The following is a 13824-nucleotide window of genomic DNA, read 5'->3' as shown; positions in this document are numbered from 1 at the left end:
TGCAGCGCCTTTTAGCTCGCAAGTCTGCGATCGATCCATCGTCTCCAGACGGCAGCGACCCTGGTACTATACACGGTGAGGTTGAGTTTGACTCGGTCAGTTTTGCGTACCCATCGAGCCCAGACCATCTCGCTTTGGACAAGCTCAGCTTGCGTATTCCAGCAGGTGCCAACATAGCCCTTGTCGGCGCGACTGGTTCTGGCAAGAGCACTATCCTCTCACTTATTGAACGCTTTTATGACCCAACTGATGGATCAATACTCATTGGTTCTAAACCAATAAGGACATTGCGCCTTTGCGCCTATCGAAGATGCATAGCGCTTGTCAGCCAGGAGCCACATCTCTTTCGCGGAACCGTACGGATGAACTTGACCCTTGGGCTTTACTGATGACGAGCTCAAACGAGCCTGTCAAGACGCTAACATCTACGACTTTATCATGAGCCTTCCGTGAGTTCTTTATTATCATGTGAGCAAGGTGGGTTTTTCGATTCTAACCGTCTATCAGGGATGGACTCAACACAGAAGTAGGAACCAGAGGAACCCAGTCCAGTGTTGGGCAAAAGCAGCGCATAGTTTTGGCCAGAGCTCTTCTACGAAATGCCAAGATTCTTTTGCTCGATGAGGCTACATCTGCGCTTGACTCGCAATCCGAAGTTGCTATCCAACAGGCATTAGAGACGGCTAGGAAAGGTCGCACGATCATCACAGTCGCCCACAGACTAAGTACGATTGCTAAAGCAGACAAGATCTATGTCTTCGATGGAGGCCGCATTGTTGAAGTAGGCACCCACATCGAGTTGATATAGGCGAAAGGCAATTACTTTAGGCTATATACGGCAAGCAAGTCTAGCCAGACTTGATAACAACAAAGAATTGTTTTGCGAAACCCGCTAAGAGCTTTCGCTGCACTTATACTAATTATTGCTAGATCATTAATAATTGTATCGGTTGCTACCTAAACAACAGACTAGTCACACCCAGAGTTTGCGATCGATACTGTTATAGGCACTGTAGTTAGAGTGATCAGGAAATAGGATAGCACTATTCCGCATTACATGAAGAGAATGCACGTAAGGTAAGCCTTACACTTTATGCATCTGTTTAAGCTAACTAAGACTAACAAAGGGATTATAGGAAGTTATTATAAGAGTTAGTCTTAAAGATCACCCCCCTTTGCAAGCAAACAGATCTCCTTAAGTACTAATATTATTTGCTTCTTAAAGGGTACCCTAAGACCCCAGGTGACAGTTCAACGACAATTGGAACTCACAATAGACCATCGAATACAAAAATCTCTTGTGATTCTAAAGCATCCTAGAGGCACAAGTGATTCGAGTCTTCTGGAAACCAGCAATGTTCGCGCATGACATGCACAGAGCCAGGTTTAGTGAGCGCCAACCAGCTAGCATTTAGACTGTCTCGATGCCATACGCTTGATACATTGTCTAGTGTGATAATACTTGCTAGCCTTCCTGGAACGGAATCATGACTGAGGTAGACAGTTAGTCCTCGATTATTACGTGTCGTAGCGAAGGGCGATTGTTTCCTCAAAGTGTATCAAGAAGACGCGATCTCGCGTGCTACCCCACATGCATAACGCAATTATGCAAAACCTTACCATCAGGTAGGTCAACAGAGAACATTTGCTTACCTTATCTTCCCGAGGAAAGCGTTTTGTATCATCATGCAGTGCTCAAGTGCGACATCCGCTATATTGTTGAGCGTAGGAATTATTCATCGTCAGCAATGACACCATGCGCAAAACCACCCCTTGCTCATCAATGTAGACATGTCGATCGTCCGTGGATAGCCACGGTGTAGGTACTACATAGTCACAAGAAAATGCATTAATTTCAAGCATTTCGTTCTATTCTGGTTTCTGAACAAGCTTGCTGAGGAAACACAGGAAAGATGGCCACCGAACTCCTCACGCAGGCAGACGGGTACGGTATCATCATTGGGCTCTCAGTCTTGTTCTGCCTCATAATTTTGGGTGCAGTGCAGATACAGAAGAGATATCTCTCAGAAGACAGTGATGAGTCGGAGATGTTCATGGTTGCAAACCGGTCTGTTGGTACTGGTCTGACAGCTTCGGCCGTCTTCTCGAGCTGGTATGTGCTATGTATTGCCTTTGATATAGAGACTTTGCAGTTTCCGGAATATGTTTTGCTGACCCGAGTATTACCATAGGATGTGGATCAATGAAAGCGTCTTTTCGGCTGCCTACACGTACAAATGGGGTATCGCTTTGCCAATATGGTGGGCCAGTGGCCTCTCATTCCAGATTGCACTTATGGCTGTACTCGGAATCGTGGCAAAGTTACGTGTGCCACACGCGCATACCTCTCTTGAGATTATGAAGATCAGATATGGACCTTACGTGCATTGGATCTTCATCCTCTTGAACCTGATCAACAACATCTTCGGCTGCGGCAGCATGATTCTTGCAGGCGCTCAACTAGTGACTGGCATGACAGGCATGCATGTCGTTGCTGCTTGTGTCCTTATTCCCGCAGGGGGTGAGTACCGTCCAGTCTGCGAGCTCTTTCTTCCCAAATATAATGGCTGATACCTCTTTCGTAGTTGTCATCTACACCGCTGTCGGTGGGCTCAAAGCCACCTTCCTTACCGATTTTGTGCATACCACTGTGGCTCTAATCCTCCTAATCTACTTTTCTCTAGCAGTCTTGACGAATGAGCATATTGGCGGCATCTCGGGACTGTATGCAAAAGTCAAAGCAGCCGACGTTCACGTTGCTGGCAACTATCAAGGCTCACTCCTGACCATGAAGTCCAAGAGCTGTAAGGAAAGCCCCGCCAGAAAACTCGGCAATCAGAAATCGTAATGCTGATCGTTGTGTGCAGCTGTTCTTTTCGGTTTGGTCTTGAAGCTTGGTAATCTAGCACTTGTCATGATGGACACAGGATTTTGGCAGAAGTCCTTTGCGTCTGACGTCCACGCTACCGTTCCGGCGTACGGATTGGTATCAATTGTGATTATCGCCATACCATGGTGCACGGGAACCATCATTGGCTTGAGTGCTCGTGTCATTGAGACGACTCCGGTCTGGTTCGATTTCCCGAACACACTTACTTTGACACAGGTCAATTCTGGGCTTGTGATGCCATATGTGCTGAGGTCCTTGCTTGGTACGGGAGCCACCGCCGGTCTACTCGTACTTGTCTTTATGGCCATCACCAGCACCGTGTCGTCGTCCATGATCGCAGTCAGCAGCATCATATCTCTCGACTTTTTCCGTACCTACATCAATCCAAGAGCCTCGGATCGCAAGACTCTCCAAGTTAGTCATTGGGGCGTTGTCTTTCATGGGTGTTTCATGGCGGGTTTCGCCATCATGCTAGAATATGCCGGGGCCACAAACAACTGGTCTACTTACTTCCGACCTATAATTGCATGTCCGGGTATCATACCATTGATACTGACCCTACTCTGGTCTGGGCAGACAAGATTAGCAGCCATGTTAGCTCCCGTGCTGGGTTTGTTGTCAGGCATTGCAACATGGCTTAGCCTGTCATGGTATTGGTCAGGTGCGATCAACATCCAAACCACTCAAGTTCAGCTTCCGGGTCTTTACGGAGCGATTGTGTCTTGTTTCTCGCCCGCTATCTACTCGGTGGTCATTTCACTGACTTGGCCCAAACGCTTCGACTGGCGAGAATTCCTTAAAATTGATCTCATCGAAGATAAGAGCCAACTGATCACCTCCACTCCATCCAGAATGGCGAGCGATGAGATTGTAGAGGCATCAGGAACTACGGCAGGTGAAGACGACGAGAAGAAAGAAGCGAGATTCAGTAGCGGAGAAGAAGAGGGATCAACCTTACCTAAGTCCAGAAAATCTAGTACCGCAGATGATCTGGACCAAGTCGAACATCCCTTTGATCAGGCGACAATCGAACACATCAAGAGGTGGTTTAAAATCGCCAGTGTGTATTTTGTGGTCAATGTCTTGGTTACCATCGTACTTTGGCCCTTGCCTTTGTACCGCGACTATATCTTTACGAAGACATTCTTCAGCGGCTGGGTCACTATGGCTATTATCTGGCATTTCTTTGCAATGTATGCAGTAATAGTCTACCCTGTGTACGACGGACGGCATGCAATTGCGAAGGCCACTCGTGGGATACTGAAGGAATGGAGACGTTGATGAGGTGGCATCCAGATATGGGTAGAATATCACATCAGGGATTTATGGAGCATTGAAATGTGGTATAGAGCTTGTAATTCTGAGATAAAGCACTGGGATCTATCATAGAGCATCAGTATTAATGAACTTTGACATTCACTATCGATCAAGAAAGTCCTTAACAAGATGACATTTATCTAGTAAGACGTAATTCCATTGTAGTGTATTGTTTCCCTGAGCCGTGTGTTGTTTCTATACAGGCATGCACTAACATTAGATATCATTTACTTCTACAGCTCATGAGTTGTGTTGATGGAACGAAGCAAGAATAGGCGAACCACTGAATTGTTATGGTATAGATTGTGGAGGAGTTATTAGGATTATAAGGTAACTTACCCCAGTTTTGCCGCCCCACGGCTCATCGTCCACCCCAACACACTGCCGTAACCACAGATACAGTACAAGTATCTACTGATCTGTCACCTGCTGTCCCGATGCCCGCATCTAAAGGGCGACATCCATATAACTTATTTCAACGGAAGTTCAAGGTAGACCCACAGCAGCCTGATCTCGGCTGGCGAGATCCGTGATAATAGCTGCTTATCAATATACGCTGCATTGCGTGATTCCGGTGCATATGTTGCTATCCTCATGTCTTGGCGACACCCTCACACATAGTAATATAGTCGATGCAATGATGAAATGGCTAAGCCTTTTATCTTTTTTCCCTGTATAAACATTGTCTGATAAACAAAGACCAAGCAAAAAGTCTCGAGGCTATCCTTGACACCGTCAACAACATGCCGACAGAGTTCATCAGCGTAACCTTCCCCAACGCCTCGACAGAGCTTAAGCCTGTGCCTAATGCCTCCATCGATCCGGACTATCTCGCACGTTATGCTAAGGCTCTGGATGATTATGAGTTCAACTACACTCTTGTACCCTATGACTCGTCTTCCTACGATCCGTTCACTATTGGTGCCACTATCGCGGCTGCGACCAAGAAGCTCAAGATCATCATTGCCCTCCGCCCAAACACTCTTTACCCTACAGTCGCAGCAAAAGCTCTTGCCACTCTTGACCAGCTCAGCCGCGGTCGCGCAGTTGTGCATCTCATTGCCGGCGGGAGCGACGCCGAGCAAGCCCGCGAAGGTGATTTTCTGGACAAGGAACAGCGATATGGTCGGCTCGAGGAGTACATCCAGATCCTGCGCCGGGCTTGGGCTTCCTCAGAGCCGTTTGATTTCGATGGAAAGTACTTCCAGTTCAAGCAGTTCAGCAACAAAGTGCGCCCCGTGAATGGCAGCACAATCCCAGTGTCGGTGGGCGGTTCATCAGACGAAGCCTACCGCATCGGAGGCAGCCTGGCTGACATATTCGGTCTCTGGGGGGAACCTCTCAAGGAGACCAAGCAGCAGATCGATCGCATCTATGCCGAGGCGGAGAAGGCAGGTCGTAGCGACAGGCCGCGCATCTGGGTCACATTCAGACCAATTGGTGCCGAGTCGGAGGAGCTTGCGTGGGACAAGGCGCATCGCACGCTCGATGCCCTGAAGACTCACCGAGCCAATGGGGTGGGCAAGGTGCCTGCAAGTGCACCCCCGCCACAGAATGTCGGATCGCAGAGACTGCTCGACATTGCTGCCAAAGGAGAGGTTCAAGATCGTGGCTTATGGTATCCCACGGTGACAGCGACGAACGCCCGTGGTGCATCAACCGCGTTAGTCGGATCTTGGCAGACGATTAGTGACTCCATCCTTGACTATGTGGAGCTCGGCTGCGAACTCATCAGTATACGAGGCTATGACAACTTCAACGACGCAGTTGATTATGGACGATACGTGGTGCCCAGTGTGCACGAAGAGATCAAGAAGAGGGCCGAGAGTGCCCCCGCAGCATGAACATGACAGGATTACTGTTCTTGTGGAAACGTCGAACGCATGACTATCACATCACCCAGACATAGATGAACTTATCGAAAATTGAAAATTGATTAGCCATTTACTACTGTGAAAACCGCGTGATCATTCTTGTTGATTCTATAACGATGGAGTCTGCTATTACGCCATGGTGACTACTTACATGGAATTGGTGCAGCATACTGTGCCAGATACTTGTCATCTATCTTGAACTCTAGAATCTGTCGTACGAGCTGTATAGACCAAAGGAGGTCAGCGATCATGGAGTCACTCGCGTTCATCGCGCCATGATACAATACGCTCGCGATATGGTAGATCCCAACCTCAAGCTTACGAATACGTGGAAGTTATGAGTATAGTCGTTATCAATTTGCATGTGGTCGCATCTAATCACCAAGCCAATTCGCTAATTCCACCCCGCGGCTGCCGCCCGAGCTCAAAGACGTGATTCCGCGTTATGTGGAGACTTCGACCGGGGTCGATTGCACCATCGCTACTGATAAAGACATGATAATTTACCCCTCCTAGGACCCTTCCAGAATGTGATACAGAGTATTTAGTAAACGATGAGACCAAGTCCTGTCCAAAGAGCTTGTTGTAAGGCTCTGAGCTTGGTTGTACATGTACTCGAAATTATCCAAACACGACAATAATGGCGCATGAGGGATCAGTACCCGAGCAACAGGGTGGACATGTTAACAGTCATGCTGCAACCACCAATCACGGAAGTAACGAGATCACGAAAGGGATTGAAACGACCCAACCCAACGGGGCAGAGACTGTTTTGCTCACGGGCGGTCCAGTCCCTGATGGAGAGCGGCCTTCGTATCCCAAGTCTAATCTGAAGCTGGAGAATCGTCACATCGACGAGGTTCGCCCTCTTCGGGTGACTGTCATAGGAGCAGGTCTTGCTGGTATCCTGGCCGGCATTCTCTTGCCAATAAAGGTCCCTGGAATCCAGCTCACGATTTTGGAGAAAAACTCCGATGTGGTAAGTGGTCCGCAAAAGCCACATGCATACGACCAAGAGCTCTCATAGACTAACAAAATGCTCGATCTATCTATAGAGCGGCACATGGCTAGAGAACGTGTATCCCGGCGTCAGATGCGACATCCCAGCTCATGTCTACCAAGCCACCTTCTCTCCCAACACACAATGGTCGCAGCAATTCGCCGAAGGGCATGAGATCCGACAGTATTGGCAGGACCAGGCGCGGAAGTACGACGTCTATAGACTGATAGAATTCAATCGAGAGGTCGTCCATCTGGAATGGGATCAAGGCAAATCTGTGTGGCGAACAGAAACCCGGGATACCACCACCGGTCAAGTCCACGAATCTGAAACCGACTTTGTCTTGTCGGCACTTGGCCGCTTCAATGCGTGGCAGCTGCCAGATTACCCCGGTCTCGAAGATTTCAAGGGAGTGTTGCGACACACATCGAATTGGGATCCATCATTCGACCCCAAGGACAAGAATGTCGCGGTCATTGGAAATGGTGCGAGCGGTATCCAGGTGGTCCCAAACCTGCAAAAGGTTGCAAAGAGAGTGGACCACTACGCGCGCAGTAAGACCTGGATCGCGACATCCTGGGCAGGCGACGAGCGGACTTTCGAGGCCCAGCCCTACTCGGCCGAGCAGCTGAAGGACTTCGAGGATCCCGAGAAATATCTGCAGTTTCGAAAGCAGCTTGAGGCTAAGTACTGGCGAAACTTCGATTCGCTCTTCATCGGCTCTGAGGCCAACAATAAGAAGCGAAACGAATTTATCGAGGTCATGAAACAAAGGACGGCCAAAAGACCTGAGCTGATCAACACCATTGTCCCAGACTTCAGTCCTAATTGCCGACGACTGACTCCTGGGCCTGGTTATCTTGAAAGTCTGACGGAGCCAAACGTCGACTATATTCAAACCCCCATCAAAAGGATCACCTCGACAGGCATCGAGACTACAGACGGCAAACATCGAGAGGTTGACGCCATCTTCTGCGCAACAGGAGCAAATGTCGATCTCGTTCCCCCATTTCCTATCCTTGCAAACGGAAAAGATCTTTCACAAGCGTGGAAGCCCGGCGGGCTGTACGGCTGGCCGTATAGCTATCTGGGACACGCTGTTCCTGAGTTTCCCAATATGTTCCTTGTCCATGGCCCGAATGCGACAGGACCATCGGGCACAATTCCTCACGCTGTTGAAGTCCAGCTGACGTACTACGCAAAAGTCCTGCGCAAGGTCTCGTCTCAAGGTATCAAGACAATCACACCATCGAAGCGAGCTGCAGATGATTTTGTCGAGTACGCCGACGCTTTCTTTCCTCAGACAGTCTTTTCCGACGACTGTAGCTCGTGGTATAATGGCGGTAAACCAGGGCAGAGGATTCACGGCATCTGGCCAGGCAGTGCAAGTCATGTGACAATTGTCAGGAGAGAGCCGAGGTGGGAGGACTGGGAGTATGAGTATCATTCTGACTCTGGCAACCGGTTTGCCTACTTCGGAAATGGTTACACGAAGCAGGAACTGGATCCGGACTTTGATATCACGGGTTACCTAAAATTACCTGGGGTCGACTTGAGAGATTTGCATGAGAGGTGGTGGGATTTCTGAAAAGCTGCGTACTCATGGTTATCTAATTGAGTACGTTTTGCGGTACCGACAGAAAAATATCCCGTGCTTTGCGGATTAGACAAGGTAGAATATGGAACCAGTTCATCGCCAGCAGGTAATGCTCATCACTGTCGCTATGATTTACTTCGCATACGAAAAGTGAAATGAAACAAGGGGAGCGTATAAAACCCCCTGTCATCCCGACGAGATCAGTCTTGCATCACGGTGGATCGTTCCTCTCGTCGTCAATCCGAGTTTCGCAATAACGACGTGTGCCACTCAATACCGCACCGATATCCTGTCAACTGCCGCATGTGCTGGGATATCTCGATAGAACCTTCGCAATAAGTTGACTGTCGCCTAAACGCACCTTTTCTCTGAACCCTGATCGTCAATTTAATGCCCTGTCCCGCTGAACTCTCCACTTCGTGGCACCGCCCGAACCATCTCAATTGCGTGCGATGACATGCGAGAAATGCAACCGGTTCGGAACTGTATCCACCGAACATCTACCAACAATATCCATTCTCAAGCCTCTACCCGACGATGGATTCAGTAGCCGAAAATAAGGATAAAACTATGATAAGACGCGGCAGCGTCCAAGACTTTCTTGGTAGCAATACTTGATGGTTGAACTATAGCGCCATGCCGCCATGAATGGTGACATTCGATGGCTCTATGCAGCTGGATGCGGATGCCGCTTCTTCGACACAAAGAGGCTGGCTCACGCATCTGGTATTTCCAATGTGTATAATTGAAAAGACAACAATATAAAACACGATGGTTACCACCATGATTAACCAACGCAATAAGTTTTCCATATCACTCGTCCTATCTCTCTCTCATAAAGCTTAGGAAGCGAACCGGTATCACGACTCGCATACAGACAAAGACTCAAGTCATCATGTCAGTAGACTACGTGGTCAGTGATGTTTCTCCGACTTTGAAACATGTACAAAAGTATCCAGGTATGGCATAATATTGCAGCTTGCACATCGTGGCAGACCAACATCAATATCGATACTGAAGAAGGATACAGTTAGATGGTACCGTTCCACTTTATTCAATGCAACCATTCTCGGTCTTTGTAACTTCGCAGCACCAGGTAAGAAGCTCAAGTTATGCCGAGTTCCAGACCATGTCTCTCTGATACTGAATTGATGATAGGCATCTGGGGTGCGATGAACAGTTTGGGAGCCGGTGGAGCGCAAAGCCCGTACCTTGTCAACACAGCCAATGCTCTGACTTTCTGCCTCATGGTCATCTCCTGCTACTTTAGTAGCGCAATCGTACATTATATCGGTATCAAAGGCGCTCTGATGGTCGGCACCATCGGATACGCTCCCTATGCTGCGGGGCTCTATGCCAACAATAGATACGGCAACGAATGGCTCGTTCTCGTAGGAGCGGCACTGTGTGGTATGTCGGCGGGTATCTTCTGGATGGCCGAGGCTGCCATTGCAATCGTCTACCCGGAGCCATATAATCGAGGCAAAGTCTTGGGCTACTGGCTAACCTATCGTCTCGGAGGACAGGTGAGTTTGTCCTATTCATACTAGCTTCCCATTCCTCGAGACCTCTCGTAAATTTGATGAAATGTAAGTATTGACAACATACACAGATTCTCGGAGGAGCCATCAACCTTGGAATCAACTCGGATCGCAGCGAGGCCGGCTCCGTGTCTTACACAGTATACATCATTTTCATTGCCTTGCAATGCACTGGTCCCTTTGTTGCGTTTTTCCTCAACTCCCCCAGCAAAGTTGAGCGTACTGATGGTCGCAAAGTCGAACTGTCGATTCTCAACAGTCCATGGTCGGAGATCAAACTCACGACCCGCCTTTTCTTCACCAAGAAATTTCTCCTCATTGTCCTCTTTATTGGCCAGGCAGTTTACAGCGAGGCAGTCTACAATACCTATCTCTCATTATGGTTCTCGGTTCGTGCACGCGCGCTAGGCTCTTTCCTCTCGGGAATCGTCGCTGTGACAATGGGAAATGTCCTTGGTGCTTTCCTCGATAGGACTGTCGTGTCACTACAAAAGAGGACCAGAATTTCTTTTTTCGTCATCATCACTCTGCAAGGTGGCTGGTGGATCTGGGCCACAGTACTGGTCACGAGATTTAAGGTCACACAGCCAACCTATGACTGGGCTTCGAGCGGATTCGGCCATGCCTTTGCACCATACATTCTTCTGTGTGCAGGCTTCCAACTCAACTATCTGTTTCTGTACTTCATCGTTGCAAACCTGGCGGATGACTCGCAAGAAGTCGTGCGATACGCTGCACTGCTTCGTGGAACGGAGTCGGCGTGGCAGGCTGTCAGTTATGGACTGGGATCGATTGTTCTTTTCGCAGAGGTCGGTGGTGTTTATCTAAACTTTGCACTGTGGGCGATTAGTCTCGCTCCAGTATGGTTAGTATTGAGGCACTTTGGCTCAGAGGGAGATCGGACGATTGAAGCAGATAGCAGTGATGCGGATGCGGGAAGTGCGAGGGAGAAAAATGGGTTGGGAGTATTGGATAGAGCTGTTACAGCGCCTGCCGATGGAGAAGTGAGGTAGTTATGACCGACGACATGGATGAGGAGGGGAAAAATTGGAGTGACCTGATGTGAGATAACTATGTCGAAGCCATACATTCCAACAGCTTGATCTAGACGAATAGGTCGAGTCCGATCAGATTGTTGAAAAGGATAATACCTAATTACAATAGTCTTTATTACACGTAGCAAATGATGCGGAGAATATGCGAATGTGAATTCTTGTGAACATAAAACGGCCAGGTATATGTATATTGGAGGCCCGAGCCATGCAAATTTTTCGGATCGCCTTTGTAAGTCGACTCCGTCTACCGATTTATCAATTTGAACCTCACGCGACCTTGCGCCGCCCCACGACCTATCGAATCCTTGCAACCAATCTCCCGCCACTGATTTCTCCTCTCCGCATTCTGTCAAGCCCATCGTTGATACCTTCAAGGCCTTCGACTACCCCAAGTATTCTCGGTGGCAATAGCTGTCTAGAGTCCAATAGCCTCTCCAACCATGCCACCAAAGCCTCTCCTACCTCTGGAATGTCATGGAACAGCTTTACAGGGACACTATGTAACACAGCTCCCGTTGGCTTTTTAGGTAGTGCTGCGAGCCCAGTGAGATGTGACCTCTGCGGAATCGACGCCTTGTCTACAGCGTCAGATGGCGGTGTTCCCGGTGGGGTTTGTGCGCGAACTTCAAGATCTGCACTGTATGCCTGGAGAGACTGCGCCAGTAATTCTGAAGTAGATCTACCGATGGTGTCAATGGCGAAACGCAGCTTGCCATCTGTCACTGATCGGATAATCTCCGTTGCTCTTTGTGGGTCTGCAGAGTCGACAATAAAGTCTGCATGGAGGGCCGGATCGCTGGCTAGATAATGGCCATGCTTTTGAGTGTCGAGGACAAGAATGGTGCGTAGACCAACGGAACGGCTGAGCTGATTGATCATGTACGCGCAGGTTGAAGATCCTGATTCATGAATTATTAGTGCCGAAATGGCGGAGTCGACCAGTGTGGGTATACATACCACCCCATATGGCTATCCAGTCCCCTTTCTGTGGTCGCTCATGTGTTTCGATGCCTGAGAGACATTCCTCTTGGACGTCGCTTGGGAGTCGGTCCGGGTCAATACTTCGCACAATGTCAAGCAGATCGGGCCCGTCCGCCACATTGGAGAAATCCAAACCCAAGCATATACCCAGAGCTAGTGCCGAGGTGACAAAGGCCACACCGACTGCGGCTCCTTGCTCGGATGAGATATGCTCGGGCAGTCTGGCGACGTTGAAGTGACTGGATATAACATAGTCTTGATATGTTGCTTTCCGGAGGTCGCGGTAATCTGTGGATATCACCGCGACTCTGTCCCCATGTTTAACCCGCGAGGAGAACAATGAGGTAGAATTCGGGGCGCTGTGTCCGACATGACCGACGAGCTCTCGCCCTGGGATATATGGCAGAACGGGAATGCCAAAGCCAAAGTCACTACGAAATGCAAGTGTCAGCGTCATTTCTTCATCTATCGAGGACACCCGACTGGCTCGATCATACGGTGCTTTCCAATCTATTGGGTTCAAGCCAATGACTTCGGTCTTGACGAGTATCTCGTGTTCATCCCGAATTGCAGGGACGGGGTGCCCGACTTCCAGCTGATACTTCTGACGGATGGCAGGCAATGAAAGAGCTCTTTGGCTCGAAGGAATGAATGCCATTGTATGCGTATATTTGGAGACAGTTAGAAGAATAGGCTTCCCAGGAATGCAAGAATGATGAGAATCTGATATATCTTTTTTTTCGGACAGGAAATAGATACACGCAACAGCTTGCAGCTACTTAGATGCTAGTCCTTGATTACGATATTGATCTTACGCAAAGACATGAACAAGTGCACGTGGGATTCATGATTACTAGTCTCGGCCGCGAGATGCGATGCCGGTCGAGTCTTCCCCTACGCCCTCAACTGATTCAGCCCACTACCGACTCGACAATTTACGTGATTGGCGATGCGAATTGGTCCATCCAGAGCGGGGCATGATCTCTGAGAGAGGGGCTTTGTTGGGACCAAATATTGAAGATAACGAGTAAAAGACGGCAAATGGTCGTCGTAGAAAGTAACGAGTGGAGTCGGGCTATACAAGGGAGCGGGTGTCGCTGGCTTATCGCGGAATCGCGGGGAGATTTGCATAACTTCGGGGGACTGGCTTTATGACGTGCGATCACACCATTGGTATGCGAGGCCTTGGACGACAACCTTCGACAACAAGTCATGGCAGGCCAAGAGCGTGGTGGATATGAGAGGACCTTACTAAAAGATTGATAAGTACGATAAGTGCATGGGTTGTGTCCAGTCAAGTCGATTTTTGAAAGGGTCAATAAGGCGAGGCACACACTTCTATGAAGCACTTTAGCTAGAAGCTTAAGAATATACCAGAAGACTGGCACTCGACTAAAGGTTTCCTCTGAACAATAAAGTGCAACATTTCTTCTTGAAGTGTGTTAGACTTAGACTATTGTCGTTTCGAGGTCTTAGGCGTCAAGAATAATAGTCACACAAACAATGGCCGCCTCAAACAGCGACGTGCGTCATTCCGTTCAACCTGAGCGGAAAAAGAACATTATTATC

The 13824-nt window shown here is 48.8% G+C and overlaps 6 protein-coding genes across 6 annotated transcripts; 5 read left to right on the top strand and 1 right to left on the bottom strand.

The window, feature by feature from the left end:
• Nucleotides 1-438: 438 nt before the first annotated feature.
• AAFC00_007130 (uncharacterized protein) lies at nucleotides 439-808 on the top strand (the record flags this gene model as incomplete). Its single annotated transcript, XM_069348594.1, has 2 exons — nucleotides 439-449; nucleotides 508-808. 2 exons carry the CDS (start codon nucleotides 439-441, stop codon nucleotides 806-808), a joined length of 312 nt encoding a protein of 103 aa, XP_069200068.1.
• Nucleotides 809-1913: 1105 nt separating this feature from the next.
• AAFC00_007129 (uncharacterized protein) lies at nucleotides 1914-4171 on the top strand (the record flags this gene model as incomplete). Its single annotated transcript, XM_069347189.1, has 4 exons — nucleotides 1914-2113; nucleotides 2193-2521; nucleotides 2586-2804; nucleotides 2868-4171. 4 exons carry the CDS (start codon nucleotides 1914-1916, stop codon nucleotides 4169-4171), a joined length of 2052 nt encoding a protein of 683 aa, XP_069200067.1.
• Nucleotides 4172-4950: 779 nt separating this feature from the next.
• AAFC00_007128 (uncharacterized protein) lies at nucleotides 4951-6051 on the top strand (the record flags this gene model as incomplete). Its single annotated transcript, XM_069347188.1, has 1 exon — nucleotides 4951-6051. The coding sequence occupies one exon, from the start codon at nucleotides 4951-4953 to the stop codon at nucleotides 6049-6051; it is 1101 nt and encodes a 366-aa protein (XP_069200066.1).
• A 670-nt stretch (nucleotides 6052-6721) lies between these two features.
• On the top strand, nucleotides 6722-8669 carry AAFC00_007127 (uncharacterized protein; the record flags this gene model as incomplete). The annotated part of the gene is made up of 2 exons (XM_069347187.1): nucleotides 6722-7060; nucleotides 7137-8669. 2 exons carry the CDS (start codon nucleotides 6722-6724, stop codon nucleotides 8667-8669), a joined length of 1872 nt encoding a protein of 623 aa, XP_069200065.1.
• Nucleotides 8670-9829: 1160 nt separating this feature from the next.
• On the top strand, nucleotides 9830-11232 carry AAFC00_007126 (uncharacterized protein; the record flags this gene model as incomplete). The annotated part of the gene is made up of 2 exons (XM_069348593.1): nucleotides 9830-10204; nucleotides 10291-11232. 2 exons carry the CDS (start codon nucleotides 9830-9832, stop codon nucleotides 11230-11232), a joined length of 1317 nt encoding a protein of 438 aa, XP_069200064.1.
• A 336-nt stretch (nucleotides 11233-11568) lies between these two features.
• Nucleotides 11569-12913, bottom strand: AAFC00_007125 (uncharacterized protein; the record flags this gene model as incomplete). Its single annotated transcript, XM_069347186.1, has 3 exons — nucleotides 11569-12173; nucleotides 12232-12686; nucleotides 12753-12913. 3 exons carry the CDS (start codon nucleotides 12911-12913, stop codon nucleotides 11569-11571), a joined length of 1221 nt encoding a protein of 406 aa, XP_069200063.1.
• Nucleotides 12914-13824: the final 911 nt, after the last annotated feature.

This window comes from Neodothiora populina (assembly GCF_041146345.1).
Source record: "Neodothiora populina strain CPC 39397 chromosome Unknown canker_contig_8, whole genome shotgun sequence".
Classification (NCBI taxonomy): Eukaryota; Fungi; Ascomycota; class Dothideomycetes; order Dothideales; family Dothioraceae; genus Neodothiora; species Neodothiora populina.
This window is presented reverse-complemented; position numbering and strand designations above follow the sequence as displayed.